Source organism: Anguilla anguilla, chromosome 6, assembly GCF_013347855.1.
Source record: "Anguilla anguilla isolate fAngAng1 chromosome 6, fAngAng1.pri, whole genome shotgun sequence".
NCBI classification, from domain to species: domain Eukaryota; kingdom Metazoa; phylum Chordata; class Actinopteri; order Anguilliformes; family Anguillidae; genus Anguilla; species Anguilla anguilla.
In genome coordinates this window covers 16226413-16242495 of record NC_049206.1, presented here as the reverse complement: position 1 = coordinate 16242495, position 16083 = coordinate 16226413, and the positions used below count along the sequence as shown (strand labels likewise).

Here is a 16083-nt window from a genome sequence, read left to right as displayed (position 1 = left end):
TACTGCTTGTTGCTGTAGTGTAAAGCTCCAATGCCACCATTAGCCTCACTTGCACTACCATGAGGAGCTCCGTGCAGTCTCTGAAAAATATAACAATTTCATACATTGGTTCATGGTTTGAGGGTGTATTTTATGACGAGAAAGGGCAAAATTCCTGTTTTGCAAAAACATAATATTCAAGCAGTCATATCTCCAAAAACATTGACTTTGTCACATACCTCATTTTGTAGCTCTGATACAGTACTTGAACATGAGATGAAAAAATTAAGAAGTCAAATTCTGAAACACTTATCCAAAGTATGGGTTTGGTCACATACTTTGTGAAAACTTTAGCTTTTTAAATTACATATTCATTTTTGAACTCAACTGAAAATTTAGAGACCAAATGGTTACTCTTCCCTGATTAACCTGTATGTGAAAATTCTTGAATCTTTAGCCTCATCTTTAGTGAAACAAATGGAGTATGCATCTTTTATTAATAGCAGGTTTATTTTTTTCTTCATATTATCGACTTTATCTCCTCAGCATATTAATAGCTATTAGCCAATGTTTAACAGTCATATCAATTAAATATGAACATATTGCAATTATATTTCTCAGTCTGCTCAGTCTGAGGAAAGGTAAGTTGGACTGGGCTGCACTGCCCTGACGTATTTTTAGCCGACTTCTAAATTTGGAACGACTCTCCTGATAGTGGGACGTGGCATTCTCAGGCTTTACATGCCATCCACGAGGTTCTGCTTCAGCTAAAGCAGGGATCTCAATCTCCAGTCAGTCTGTGTGTTTCAGTACTTCAGTGTTCAATTTTTGGCAGTGATTAGCTAAAGAGTATACACAACTTTTTACAAAGGCTAATGTTGACTGCTCATCGAGCAGGCAAAAATAAAACCTGTGGATGCTTTGGCCTTCCAAGATTGGAAATTGAGGTTCCTGGAACAGAGGCAGATTTTCTATTGTATTTAATTAATTGTTTCACAGCTACTTTTCCTCTTTACCGAGGTGAAATAACGGTTACTGGGCTTCTCAGTGTCTTTTCAATCAAGGACATTGATCATGAAAAGCAATGCATTTTTGTTCTTTTGTATTTTTGTATAGTTTATTCCTAGGGCACATGACAGTGGCATGCATTGTGTTCTTCTGTGCTACTGACCGAGGACACGAGGGGTGCATTCAGTATGAGTTCTATTTTGACTTGTGACTGTGTGACCTAGTTCATATTCAGCCTTTGCTCAGCTTAGTGTTCACTTTTAAATTGTTCTGAGATAATGCCCTCATTTTCGAGATAAAAAAGGTATTCCCATGTGACTCATATAGTTACAGTTGATTTAACCCAAAATATGTTGCTATGTATCACTGGGCGATTTGGTGATTTGGATCTGACTCTGTGGATGTTTTTCCATACAGAACACTGTCTGTATTTAAGGCTGTGGTTTAAAAACTATGGGCAGGTCTGACCAAATTCAAGGTCTACGCCCTGAAGTATTATGGTGGGGGAATAGTGGAACTAGCTACCCAGGACCCCAAGTTAAGGGGATGTTCAAAGGGTCTGATCTAACAAGTTTTCTTTGGTCTTCAGGGCCCTGAATTTCTTACTACAGGCGTGTCTGGATCCGCCATGAACATTACAATTTTCAGCTTTAAATTCCAGGAAAAAAACCTACTATATCGAAACAGATAAAAACTCAGTCCTGACAGTGCTTTTGATTGCTTTTCATTAAGTATGTCAGTACAGTAGGTTCACTGTGCAGTTTTTTTCTATGCACACCCGGCTTGTTGAGTTTTCTGGAATTCACCAAGGGAAAAAAATGGCCACTGATATTCAATTGGGAATTAAGGAAATGCAGTTACTGAATCCAGGTTCACATTTGGGTTATGTCATCTGGGATTTTCACAGGCTCACTGCGGGTCGCATGGTCTTCCCACCTTGCCCCCCTTAATTCACTGATCTCCTTTCTTGTCACCAGGTCACCGAGATACAGGGGGCTGTGTGGGGACTGACATCATCCTATCATCCCTCTGATCGTCATCATCTGTACATTTCTGCGGGAGCTCTTTCTCCCTGGGGCTTTCCATGAACTGTTTACTGTTCTGTTATCTCCTCCGAGTGGCTTTTTTATATCGTGCTTTCCATTAATTACTCCATAAAATGTCCTGGAAATTGTGTCAGTGGTGTGTGGTACATGGATTTCACAAGTCTGTCTATGTCCAAATTAAATTTTTATTTTATTTTACATTTTTACACATTTTAATTCTTGCTTTTATCTTTCAAGGTGAATTGTTAATGTAAATAAAAATACTGAATCGATTACACTTCTTCATGATTATTTAAGTTGTCTTTAAAATAATGGTATAGGCCTATTATGGTATAAAGAATAGTTCAGTAATGGAGAACTGGCTTGAGAATGCATTTGCACACAAGCTTGTATCCAAGCTGTCATTATTGGATTTAGATTTGCCATAATTTGCACTACCTTGACTAAAGATATCTGTAGATTATCTGTGGAAATCATGTTGCAGTGTTAGTATTTGCATTTGTACTGGCTGACAAACATGTTGTGTCCCAAATGATTTAAAACACTGTAATGATTGTAATGATTTATCTCCCTTGTTTATCTACATTGGTTGACACATCTGGGATCCTTATTAACAGACAAATGGAAAGCATCCTGATTACTGTTGTGCCTTTTGGTTGTGTTGGTTCCTCCTTTTCCTATGAGTCCACAAGCTGTTTTCTCTACTTCAAAAAAAAAGAAATCAGGGCATTAAAAATGCAAGGGACAAACATGTGACGAGGAAGGGGAGGGGGAGGCGGAAGGGAGGCAAGGGAGGGAGGGAGGGGAAGTAACATTGAAAATTATCAAAAGAAAAATAAGAGCTGTCCACCCACAGCACCGGTGTGATTGGCTGGGGCCGGAGCTGACGTGGAGCCAGCTGGCCTATATAAAGCCTTCGTTCTCAGACACTCGGCACACTCTGCTCTGAATTCCAACCGCCGCATTAGCCTGAGGGATATACAGCCATTCTCTCTGCCGAAATCACGATGTGCAGAGGACTAGCATCACTGCCAAGCACATGTTTGGAGAGGTACGTCAGTCTTCACTGGTGTTTGCATTTAGCTGTACTACTGGCTGGTAAATCCATGTAGTGATACTTGTATTCATAGTAATGCTTTATACTAGATTGCAGATTTCTTATCTGAATTTTATTGCACAGAATATGTAGTGAAGTTTCAATGAAAATACTTGCAGTTATCAAATGCAAGTACAGTAGATATTTTTCAATTAAGTGTCTATGTCTGTATATTTAATTTTAAGTTTATGCAGTGCAAGACACTTTAAGAACAGACTACATAATTTCCTGAACACAGGACATTTTTGCTATTCTACTATATGACATCAATAAATATAAGTGCAATTGAATAAATGCTGAATGTGATTCTTCTCCCCAGGGCTAAAGGACTTAAGGCTCGTTTTGGCTGTCTTTTCCAGAAGCCAGATCTATCACACAAAATGGATAAATTGAGGTGAGACACGTCGATGAGCCGTTCAGTAGAAGTCTCTTTAAAAGATAATATAACTTACATATTCATTAACAATGTTTGTAGTTATCTAACCGGAAGCTTTGTAAGCAGCAGTTGTGGTGTAGTAATAAAACTAACTTGCTGGTTTCTTCATCAGCAGGGTCACTCCAGAGGAATGCATGAAGTGGAAGGAATCCTTTGACAGGCTCCTGGCTAACAAACGTAAGTGTGCCACTCATGCCCACGGCATATTCCATCCAAATGCCTTCGGTCCTTATGACACACAGTCAAGGCCTCTCCACCAAGTTCCAGGTTGAAATTTAGCTCCACAAATGCAGATTAGAGCATTCTTACGGTCCTGAATATTGACTACAATATATAAATCTTTGTGGGACAGCACACAATATATGTTTGGGGTTAAGAGGTCCCAGAGATCTCTTGTTTTTCAAATCTAGGGCCTCTGATAGTAATACGCTGTGGAGATCTAGACATGGGGAGGAAACTTTTAACATCAACGTTATATTTATTTTATTTTATTTATTTGTCAGAATTTTTTTTTATTAAAAAATTAATTAATATAGGAACAGCTAATTTTCCACACCGTCACCAGATTGATAAGGAATGACACCGGCGCACTAATGACCATACAATGAGTCATAGGCTTTGCTATTGTACAGTGATTCCTTCGTATGCTTAATGACTAATGCTCTGTTTTCTCTGTCGAAACAGATGGGCTGTGTGCTTTCAGGGCCTTTCTGGTGTCAGAGTACAGTGAAGAAAACCTCACTTTCTACTTGGCCTGTGAGGACTACAGAAACACCACATCCACATCCAAGCTGTCAGTCAAAGCAAAGAAAATCTATGAGGAATACATCGGGAGTGATGCACCCAGAGAGGTAATTATCATTAAACACCATTAGATACATTATCAGTCAAATAGTTATGTTTGCTGGAACACAATAAACATGATTTGAATGGCCCGGACTAGGCTTGAAGGGTGTTTATGGCCCAGCTTAACACACTGTTAGATGCTCTCCAGAAAGCAAAATGAAGAGCCTACATGTGCTGAATGGACTGTTCTCACCATCAAGTGTTCTTATTTTCTCTGCTGGAAAGATGTTGTCACACGGGACTGTATACAGACTAGTGGAATGACCTTGCATTTTTTTTTCTGTTCCAGGTCAACATTGACCACGAGACGAGAGCCATCACCAAACGTAACCTGGAGCAGCCAAGCCTCTCCTGTTTCGAACTGGCGCAGACCAAAATCTACCTCCTCATGGAGAAAGACTGCTACCCCCGCTTTCTGCGGTCGGCCACGTACTGCGAGCTCACGAGGTCAATGAGTCGTAAAATCGGACAGCGCACTGGCGGCGATGAGAAGACGCGAAAATGAAAGTCCTCTTCTCAACGGTTCCCGCTGTGGAAGACGGCAGTGCAATATCCCAAAGGGATGTGATTGGTGGAGATGGTAGTCGGAGGACTAAGGGACTTTCATTGGAGTAGACATGCATACAGCAGAAAACTCCCAGGAGGCTGGATGCCAAAGCTGCCACTGAAGAGAAACTGGTTCCTGTAGCATTTTTTTTTTTTGACAAATGACACACTGGAGGAAAGCACTGAATTTGCACGTAACTCACTGGAAGGATGCTTGTCATTGCAAACACTTTACACATGGATTAATTATATTTCCTCCACTTTTCTTACTACAACATATTTGTCTTATTTATGCATTTATTTATTTATTTGTTTATTTATTTATTTATTTATTGTTTTTTGTTTTCAAACTGCGTTGATATCAACGTATTGTTGACAAAAATGTTATGTTGATGTATATTTTTTTATTTTTATATGAAAGTGAAAGAATTGTATTTAAATAAAATAATTACTAAAAATGAACATATGGCCCTCTTTTGCATAATTTTTAATGTTGTTCTTTCTTCAGTTCTGTTTGTGGAATATATATTTTTAGATTTGAGAATATAAGCTGAATGTACTGTAAAATTATTCTTTCATCTGTGAAGTCACTGTCATATCACAGTTCGTCAATTCAACATAATGATGAGCCATTCTTCAAAAAAAATGTTAAACCATCCATGGCTTCAAGTCAGTATGGAGCAGCCTTTTTCAAAGTGGGTGCTACAGCACCCTTGCGTGCCATGAGATCCCTCTAGGTGTGCCTTGAAATTTAAGTTATTTTAAAAATTATAAAGCTATGGTAAAATTAATAAATCATACTGTGAATGAAAAAAACTGTTTTGAATTCATAATGAAGCTTTTGTAAGCTCAACTGATTTAAATTCATAAAGGAGCATTTGTAAGCTCAACTGAATTTAATTCATAATGGAGTGTTTATGGTCTCATCCTGCAAATATTAGAACTTCTTTTAACTCAATCCTCTGCATGTTTAGCCTCTGTCTGCACAGACTGATCTCCGTTTAGGACATAAATATAGTATGTTTGGTCAAATCCTTCAATCCTTCAAAAAGAATAAAGAATTAATGAAAAAAAATGTTAATTAGCGGAGTGGTTAAGTGGTTAGTTATTTGAAGTGAGAGGCCCATTGACTACTGAGAATTACCTATACATGTAATTTGCTGAATGAAACATACACGTGCACACACACACAAAAAAAAAAGCATTTATTCCAGCACAACTCTTCTTTCCCCAGTTTCATGCTGGTCAACACAGCAGACAATAGCCTAACTGAAAATAAGCAATGTACTTTACGGATCAACAGCATTTTTTTGTTGTTGTTTTTTTTAGGGGTACACATAACAGCTTCAGCATTTAGACAGCAGCTGTGGCGAAATACATTTCTGTAAAATATTCAGTCAAGCGGGGTGTTTTCCCAGAAAAAAAGGGACATTGCGGAGGAAAGGGAAAGTAGCGCAGTGGTGAGCCATCTCCATGGGGACCACTAATCACCCCTCTCTCTCTCGCTCTCTCCCATCTCACCTCCAAAGACAACAGCAGCTGTTTGCGGGCAAGGACAGGGGCTTGAATGACTCATTTGAGCGCGCTCGCCTCCCACACAGCCTTAACGCACCTAGCCTGAGCGCGACGCCTCGAGCACCGCGCTTTTATTTATTTATCTTACGCCCCGGCAAAGATGCAGGGGAGGGGCCGCGATTACAGGAACGCGTGTTTGCGGGAATCAATGTTTGTGTTATTGTAGCGTGAAGGACACTGGCTGGTTTTGACACTGCATTGTGCGGCGGGCTTATCTTGTCCAGTAATTTCCCTTGTTGCTTACATATATTTCACACCTGTCATTTAATGAACAGCATGAGTCAAAATTCAATGTGGTTGACTTGTAAATGATGAAACCGGTAATTCAGAGTGCACCTGTAAGTCCTATACTGTATGTAAAGAAACATCAACATTATCTGTCATTACATTTCTGCACTTTTGTCTGTTGGAAACCTATGATTAGTTTTAGTTTTTTTAATGATTTATAAGATACTTCATGGCTCATTCCTCATTTTAAGTATTCGATTCATAAAACATATAATTTCAATACAAATTGGTGTTCATGCTAGAATAGATTTAATCATTATGTGTATATATATATATATATATATATATACACTCACCGGCCACTTCATTAGGTCCACCTGTTCAACTGCAAACTGCACCTGTTAACGCAAATATCTAATCAGCCAATCACGTGGCAGCAACAAAATGCATTTAGGCATGTAGACATGGTCAAGACGATCTGCTGAAGTTCAAACCAAGCATCAGAATGGGGAAGAAGGGTGATTTAAGTGACTTTGAACGTGGCATGGTTGTTGGTGCCAGACCGGCTGATTTGAGAATTTCAGAAACTGCTGATCTACTGGGATTTTCACACACAATCATCACTAGGGTTTACAGAGAATGGTCCGAAAAAGAGAAAATATCCAGTGAGCGGCAGTTCTCTGAGCGAAAATGCCTTGTTGATGGCAGAGGTCAGAGGAGAATGGCCAGACTGGTTCGAGCTGATAGAAAGGCAACAGTAACTCAAATAACCACTCGTTGCCACCGAGGTATGCAGAAGAGCATCTCTGAACGCACACCACATCAAACCTTGAAGCAGATGGGTTACAGCAGCAGAAGACCACACCGGGTGCCACTCCTGTCACCTAATGAAGTGGCCAGTGAGTGTATAATGTTGATATTGACACTCAATATCATTGTACCTTCACTGAAATCATTCCAGTACAGTACATGATAGATCAAGTGCATTAAAGTGGGAAAATAAGGGAGTCATCTATGTAAGTGTTTTGAAGCTTTTGTAATAATTTATTATATATATTTTAATTCAATTTAACAGTGATATAGTAAGATGTGCATTATGTCATGCCTATATAATGAAGTAACTGTTCAGCCACTCTATTGCTGGATATTGAAATGTTGATTTGCAGATTTGCAGGACAGAACATGGGAACTGTATCACGCTGTAATAATAATAGAAATAGCAGAAATAGCCTCTCAATTTTAAGGACATCAAATTTGTTTGCAGTACTGCAATTTTATGCATGCATGCATCTGACCTCCTGAACGAGCATCAACAGCAAAAGGGCTTACTGCTCATTTTACTTTTATTTTATTAAACCTGGATAAAGGTATAGTAATTTATGGGGGGGGGGGGTCTAGTAGTAGTTACATCAGATTATGAGTCACAGGGGTTAATTACCTTCACACAATGATAAAAATAATGATAGGCCTGGGCTAAAATTATTTAGAACAGTTTTAGGCTGCAGGAATCTGTTGATATTTGCTTTTGTGTTTTTCTAATAAAATGGCATAGCTTGTTAAATGCTTTCCCTGATTTGTATTTCCAAACATCACAAAGTTATCTTGAAATCATTTTTAAATGTAAAAATATATATATAACTTCCCATTAGTATCAAATTAAATTGGGAAATATCAAGTGTTGTTGGTGACAAACTGACATGAATCAGACAGAGTTGTATTGTGAAGACTCATTTTTCTTCATTTTACTTTTTAAAAAGCCAATGATTGGCATGCCATGCTAGTCCCACCCACCATGAGGTTCACAAAATGTCACTGTCAACTGAACTACTTAAGTGTTTCCTGAGAATGCTCTTGGGACCCTTGAACATGCGTACAAGCCGACAGAAAAGTGCAGCTTCCAAAACTGGTCAGCAGAGAGCATTCTAGGTCTTTCCCAAAACCAAGACAGGCTGTTTATGGTCTTCAGAGTTAGGTGGCGGTTGTGTTTGTCTTCTGTTTATCACAAACGCCCTGTAAGTGGACCATGCTCTCAGAAAATATTAGGAATTAAAGCTGGCCAAGAGAGAACTTCATTCACCCACCAATGATCAACAAAAATTTGGGTTCTAATTTTTAGTGTTGATGACATTAATGCCTGGATTTTATCCAATGCCAGTTTGTGCTCATTTTTCAAAAGTGAGAAATAATCGAAGTAGTCTATTTTATTTAAAAAATAGAATCTCCAAAGGAAGAGACATCAACTCACTCATAATTCGGAGAAAGTAGCACTGTCACCTCAGAGCAAGAAGGTAAGGAGTTTCAAACATGGCCCAGGGCCTTTCTGCGTGGATGTTCTCCGAATACTCCAGTTTCCTTCCACAGCCCACAGACTTGCAAGTTAGATCAATTACAGAGTCTATATTCTCCTTGGGGTGAGAATGAGTGAATAGTGTGCGTGCCCTGTGATGGATTGATGACCTGTCCAGGGTGTATTCCTGCTTTTCACCCAGTGTCTGCGGGGATAGGATCTAGCCCCTCCACGACCCTGACCAGGAGTAAGTGGTTTAGAAAACGGATGGATAAATAGTTTTTTTTTCCTGCTTCCAATTGAATATGTTCTTTGTTATTCACTTTTTGAAAGGATGAGGACTTTGTGTACAAACACAATGAAATGCTGCACTATGGGATTGATTGCTGGCTTTCAAGCTACAAAGCCTCATTTTCGAAGGGGCAATGACTGTTCCTGGCATAGTTTTAATGGTTGTGACTGAATCCAACTGAATCCTATCATATGAACTTCTTCCAAAATGATGTGTTGAATTAAATACAATGGTGCAAAAATTCTGTCCTGGGGCCCCCTGTATGCACATCTCCATTACTGCCACTGTCTTCAGTAATTAAGGTTGATGCAAAATATTTTATTGAAATAAAAACTACTTTGTGGGGGGGGGGGGGGGCGGTGGGGTGGGGGCGGGGGGGAGGTTTAGCCTGAGTAATTACCCTGTTAAAGCTGTGTCTGCACACACACATATCTTCATTTTCAAAATTTCAGTTTTTTTAGTTTCTTTCCTCAGTGGAATTAAATGCCTGCCAAGATTGATTTCCCACTGAAAGGCCCACTTCTAAGACACAAAGTGCGTATGTCCCCTAGATTTTTAATACTTACCTATAATTTCAGTCCTGGGGGGGTTTTCGTCATTTAGTAATGAATGTTCATTATGATTTTGTCATGGTCCTGTGTTCCTGTCTGTGTTTCCCTTGTTGGGCCGCCAGATGGCGGCACTTCTGTTTTGTGTCCTGCTCCCCTCCTGTTAATTGTATGATTGTTTCAATTGTCTCGTTATCCCATCATGGTTCCCACCTGTGTCTTGTTATCCCCTCCTTCTGGTTTGATTGTTTTTTGAGTTCACCTGTGTCTTGTTACCCCTTGTCTATTTAAGTTCTCTGTTCCCTTGACTCGGGTGCTGGTTCCTTGCGTGTGTTCTGCCTTGTGTTTGTTACCTGACATACATGTACCTGCCTGCTTGTGTTTGTTTCCCGACTGTATGTACCTGCTTGTTCCCTTGTGCTCTGCCTTCCCGTGTTCTGCCCCGCCTGTGTTTTTGAGTTCTTGTTGTTTTCTGTTTCGTTAGATTATTTTTTGAGTTTGTGTTTCACCTGCCTGTATTTTGTTCCTGACTTGTGTTTTTGTCCTTCCCTTGTGCTCTGCCTTCCCGTCTTCTGCCCTGTCTGTGTTTTTGAGTTCCTGTTTTCTGTTTCATTAGATTATTTTTTGAGTTTGTGTTTTAGCCCATTGTGGCCTTGTCTGTTCCTTGTTTGTTCACCTTGTGTTAGTAAAGTCTTTGTTAATTTTCCCTTTTGAGTTTGTGTTTTTTTTCCCTCTGCGTTTGGGTCCCCCCTACCCGGACCGTCACAGAAGGAACCAGCCAGTGTGGGACCCAGCAGAGGTGTTTTTTTTTTTTTTTTTTTTTTTTTTGTGTTTGTTTATCATGCCACCGGGGTGGTGGAGTGACCCGGAGGACTCGCCACCCAGCGACTGGGAGTCCCTCGCCCTTGAGCTTCCCAGTGCCCGGGGTGGGCGGTCACGGAGGCGCCGTGGTCGGGCTGCCTCCCGGTCGGCCAGACCTCCAGCTGCCCAGCCAGCGGTTCCCGGCCCTGCGTCATTCGAAGGGACTCGACTGGCGATCTTTCCAGGGCCCGGCCCGCGGGGGTCCCGCCGGTCCCGTCCAGCTGCCCAGCCTGGTTCCCTACGGCTGTGGTCTGTGCTCCTGTCCCCTGCCCAGCCCAGTCGGCAGGGCCCTCGGCCTGCTCCACCCCAAGTCCAGGAAGGGCCTTCACGGCCTGCTCTGCTCCAAGTCCCGGAGGGGCCTTCACGGCCTGCTCTGCCTCAAGTCCCGGAGCGGCCTTCACGGCCTGCTCTGCCTCAAGTCCCGGAGCGGCCTTCACGGCCTGCTCTGCCTCAAGTCCCGGAGCGGCCTTCACGGCCTGCTCTGCCTCAAGTCCCGGAGCGGCCTTCACGGCCTGCTCTGCCTCAAGTCCCGGAGCGGCCTTCACGGCCTGCTCTGCCTCAAGTCCCGGAGCGGCCTTCACGGCCTGCTCTGCCTCAAGCCCCGGAGCGGCCTTCACGGCCTGCTCTGCCTCAAGCCTCGGAGCGGCCTTCACGGCCTGCTCTGCCTCAAGTCCCGGAGCGGCCTTCACGGCCTGCTCTGCCTCAAGTCCCGGAGCGGCCTTCACGGCCTGCTCTGCCTCAAGTCCCGGAGCGGCCTTCACGGCCTGCTCTGCCTCAAGTCCCGGAGCGGCCCCCAGAGCCACCTGGAGCCCCGGAGAGGCTCCCAGATCCGCCTCGAGCCCCGGAGAGGCTCCCAGATCCGCCTCGAGCCCCGGAGAGGCTCCCAGATCTGCCTCGAGCCCCGGAGAGGCTCCCAGAGCCGCCTCGAGCTCCGGAGAGGCCCCCAGAGCCGCCTCGAGCTCCGGAGAGGCCCCCAGAGCCGCCTCGAGCCCCGGAGAGGCCCCCAGAGCCGCCTCGAGCCCCGGAGAGGCCCCCAGAGCCGCCTCGAGCCCCGGAGAGGCCCCCAGAGCCGCCTCCAGCCCCGGAGAGGCCCCCAGAGCCGCCTCCAGCCCCGGAGAGGCCCCCAGAGCCGCCTCCAGCCCCGGAGGTCCCGCCTGCTCTGACCCTTCCGCGGAGGCCGCCTGCTACACCCAAGTTTCGGGCTTTACTTGTGCCTCGAGCCCCGGGGGGGCCTCCGGAGCCGCCTCAAGCCCCAGGGGGGCCTCCGCAGCTGCCTCGAGTCCCGGGGGGGCCTCCGGAGCCGTCCAGAGCTCCGGAGAGGCTTCCGGAGCCGTCCAGAGCTCCGGAGAGGCTTCCGGAGCCGTTCAGAGCTCCGGAGAGGCTTCCAGAGCCGTCCAGAGCCCCGGAGAGGACAACGGTCCCTTCTGTTGTCCCGCAGGGGCCGCCGCAGACTGCTCTGGCCGCCCCGCAGGCTAAGCCACCTGCCTTGCCCCCTAGCGTTCGTGCTCCCCCTGGCGTTCATGCTCCCCCTGGCGTTCGTGCTCCCCCTGGCGTTTGTGCTCCCCCTGGCGTTCGTTCTCCCCCTAGCGTTCGTGCTCCCCCTAGTGTTCTCGCGCCCCCCAGTGTCCGTTCTTCCCCTAGTGTTCTTGCTCTCCCTAGTGTCCACACCTTGCCCCCTGGCGTTCGTGCTCCCCCTGGCGTTCGTGCTCCCCCTAGTGTTCTCGCGCCCCCCAGTGTCCGTTCTTTCCCTAGTGTTCTCGCTCCCCCTAGTGTCCACACCTTGCCCCCTGGCGTTCGTGCTCCCCCTGGCGTTCGTGCTCCCCCTGGCGTTCGTGCTTCCCCTAGTGTTCTCACGCCCCCCAGTGTCCGTTTTCCCTCTAGTGTTCCCCCGTCCTCCAGGGTTCGTCCTTCCCCTGGTGTCGTCGCTCCCCCGAGTGGTCGTCACTCCCCCGGTGTCCGTGCTCCCCCCAGTGGTCGTCCCTCCCCCGGTCTCGTCGCTCCCCCCAGTGGTCGTCCCTCCCCCGGTCTCGTCGCTCCCCCTGGTGTCCATTCTCCCTTTGGTGTCTGTCCTCCCAACCGTGTGTCCGTGTGTTCCCCGGCCCCCCTGTCTAATTGTCTGCCCGCCTGTTTGTCTGTTAGTCTACCCGTATGTGTGTCAGCCAGTTTGTTGGCCTGTTTGTCTGCCCCCCAGGCCGTCAGCCCATCGGCCAACGTGTTTGCCCGCCTGTCTGCCTGTCTGTCTGTGTGCCAGTCCGCGTGTGTTTTGTCTTGTTTGCCTGTGTGTCAGTCCCTATGTCAGTTGTTGGGTTCCCCCCTCGCCTTCCCTGTCTGCCTGTCCCTTTGTGTGTCCATCGGTGTCGCCGTGTGTCTCCCCGCCTGCTTGTCCCTGTGTCTGTCTTTTTAGGTCTCCCTATTGTGCCAGTATCTGGCAGTCTGTTTCCCCCTCAGTCTTGTCCAACCCAGTCCAGTGTTGTCGTGCCCCGTCTCGTTGCTGTCCTGTGTCCACCTCGCCCCAGTCCAGTCCTGTATGTCTGCCTTGCCCCTGTCCAAGTCCCCCCTGGTTTCCTGAGTTCCCCCTGGTTTCCTGAGTCCCCCTGTCGCCCGAGTACGGGCCCTGATTTTCCCCCGAGTCGCCCGATGTGCGGGCCCTGAGTTTCCCCCGAGTCGCCCGATGTGCGGGCCCTGAGTTTCCCCCGAGTCGCCCGATGTGCGGGCCCTGAGTTTCCCCCGAGTCGCCCGATGTGCGGGCCCTGAGTTTCCCCCGAGTCGCCCGATGTGCGGGCCCTGAGTTTCCCCCGAGTCGCCCGATGTGCGGGCCCTGAGTTTCCCCCGTGTCGCCCGAGTGCGGGCCAGCCCTGAATTTCCCCGTGTCGCCCGATGTGCGGGCCCTGAGTCTCCCCCGTGTCGCCCGATGTGCGGGCCCTGAGTCTCCCCCGTGTCGCCCGATGTGCGGGCCCTGAGTCTCCCCCGTGTCGCCCGATGTGCGGGCCCTGAGTTTCCCCCGTGTCGCCCGATGTGCGGACCCTGAATTTCCCCGTGTCGCCCGGGTTCTGCCCAGCCCTGAGTCTCCCCGTGTTGCCCGGGTCCTGCCCAGTCCCGAGTCCTGCTCCCCCGTCTGAGTCCAGTCCCGAGTCCTGCGTCCCGTTCTAGTCCTGAGTCCCGTCCTGTTCCTGTCCAGTCCTGTTTCTGCCCTGAGTCCTGTGTCCAGTCCTGTTCCTGTCCAGTCCTGTTTCCAGCCCCGAGTCCCTCTCCAGCCCCGAGTCCCTCTCCAGCCCCGAGTCCCTCTCCAGCCCCGAGATCCCTTCCTGTCCACTCCAGCCCCGAGTCTTGTCTTGTTCCGTTCCTGTCCAGTCCAGCCCCGAGTCTTGTCTTGTTCCGTTCCTGTCCAGTCCAGCCCCGAGTCTTGTCTTGTTCCGTTCCTGTCCAGTCCAGCCCCGAGTCTTGTCTTGTTCCGTTCCTGTCCTGTTCCTGCCCCAGTTCTGTGTCCAGTCCCTGTTCCTGTCTGAGTCCTGTTCCCTCGTCAGAGTCCGGTCCAGAGTCTTGTTCCTGTGTTCTGTCCTTGTTCTTGTCTTGTCCAGTCCTGAATCCGGTCTCCAGCCCCACCCTCTGTTGACTCCCTCCCCGGGTCGGCCTCCTGGGACGTCAGGAGCCGTCCCTTGGGGGGGGGGTACTGTCATGGTCCTGTGTTCCTGTCTGTGTTTCCCTTGTTGGGCCGCCAGATGGCGGCACTTCTGTTTTGTGTCCTGCTCCCCTCCTGTTAATTGTATGATTGTTTCAATTGTCTCGTTATCCCATCATGGTTCCCACCTGTGTCTTGTTATCCCCTCCTTCTGGTTTGATTGTTTTTTGAGTTCACCTGTGTCTTGTTACCCCTTGTCTATTTAAGTTCTCTGTTCCCTTGACTCGGGTGCTGGTTCCTTGCGTGTGTTCTGCCTTGTGTTTGTTACCTGACATACATGTACCTGCCTGCTTGTGTTTGTTTCCCGACTGTATGTACCTGCTTGTTCCCTTGTGCTCTGCCTTCCCGTGTTCTGCCCCGCCTGTGTTTTTGAGTTCTTGTTGTTTTCTGTTTCGTTAGATTATTTTTTGAGTTTGTGTTTCACCTGCCTGTATTTTGTTCCTGACTTGTGTTTTTGTCCTTCCCTTGTGCTCTGCCTTCCCGTGTTCTGCCCTGTCTGTGTTTTTGAGTTCCTGTTTTCTGTTTCATTAGATTATTTTTTGAGTTTGTGTTTTAGCCCATTGTGGCCTTGTCTGTTCCTTGTTTGTTCACCTTGTGTTAGTAAAGTCTTTGTTAATTTTCCCTTTTGAGTTTGTGTTTTTTTTCCCTCTGCGTTTGGGTCCCCCCTACCCGGACCGTCACAGATTTGATGATTATGATTATATATATATGTATATATATATATATATATATATATATATATATATATATATATATATATATATGATATTATTCATTCGTTATTTATTTAAATTATTTTTCAAACATTTTAATCTGAATATGTAAGAGGGGCAAAGACAAGAGTCCCACACACGCAGGCACACTCACTCACATACACATGAACCCTGACATATTGTCTCAGATGAGACTGAAATATTTGCCTCAGATCCTTTGAACATCAATCCCTCTTCCGTCTAGATATTTGAAACATTGGCTACAATAGTTTTTTGGTATAAATTTCCTCCCTGATGGTCTGAATTTCTTCCAAATGCAATTTCTTCCCATCATTTGTTTCCCTATTATTTTTTGGAAGGTGAAGGTTTCTAATATTCTTCTTATGAGGGTTTATTACGGATTTATTATGTTCTCAGAACATACTTTTTGCAGTATTCCTACACTCCCAGGAGTCATGTCCGTGAAGAATGCCGAGAGAATAGTTGGGAGTCATCATTTCATCCGTTTTTTTTTTTCCACGCACATTTGATATGGAAGACGACGTCCTCCTCCATTTCTTTTTTTCCTAGAAAATAGTTTCCATTAACTTCAGCTGTATAACGGCCGGCAGTATGTTACCACAACAAGCTCAGGAGGTCCCAGTAGGGGGTGGGGGGTCATGAGTCCTCAGAATTTGTTAGTTCTTGTGTCATGCTGGTTCCATCCATCTGAGACGGGAAGAAGAAGACTGCGACTGACGCTGGAAGCGTGGGAACCTTCCCGCCACTTGCCCTTTGCGGAAGGGGAAAACTGTGAGTCTGTGACCTTGTGCAGCAAAGACACAAATACATCATTTGAGCGACACTCTTTATAGTTTTAAATTATGTTTGGTTTTTGGGTGAAAGTTGAATGTTGAATGTAAAAGTCCCTATAGTTTGGTGCAAAAGGCATCTCTAAACTCTA

General features: G+C 46.0%; 1 protein-coding gene across 2 annotated transcripts; it reads left to right on the top strand.

The window, feature by feature from the left end:
- The first annotated feature begins 2951 nt into the window (after nucleotides 1–2951).
- Nucleotides 2952–5416, top strand: LOC118229377 (regulator of G-protein signaling 5-like). 2 transcript variants are annotated; one of them, XM_035421290.1, is made up of 5 exons: nucleotides 2952–3084; nucleotides 3449–3523; nucleotides 3681–3742; nucleotides 4250–4416; nucleotides 4701–5416. In XM_035421290.1, exons 1-5 carry the CDS (start codon nucleotides 3041–3043, stop codon nucleotides 4914–4916), a joined length of 564 nt encoding a protein of 187 aa, XP_035277181.1. In that variant the 5' UTR covers nucleotides 2952–3040; the 3' UTR covers nucleotides 4917–5416. The 2 variants fall into 2 exon arrangements, with proteins under 2 accessions (XP_035277181.1, XP_035277179.1); XM_035421288.1 differs by having other exon boundaries at nucleotides 3678–3742.
- The last annotated feature ends 10667 nt before the right edge of the window (nucleotides 5417–16083 follow it).

Excerpts from the sequence above, each read along its gene's own strand:
- LOC118229377 (XM_035421288.1), top strand. The coding sequence starts at position 3,041 with ATGTGCAGAGGACTAGCATCACTGCCAAGCACATGTTTGGAGAG. Across the intron at positions 3,743-4,249 it reads CAGGCTCCTGGCTAACAAAC|ATGGGCTGTGTGCTTTCAGG; the intron begins GTAAGTGTGCCA and ends CTGTCGAAACAG. Across the intron at positions 4,417-4,700 it reads GGAGTGATGCACCCAGAGAG|GTCAACATTGACCACGAGAC; the intron begins GTAATTATCATT and ends TTTCTGTTCCAG.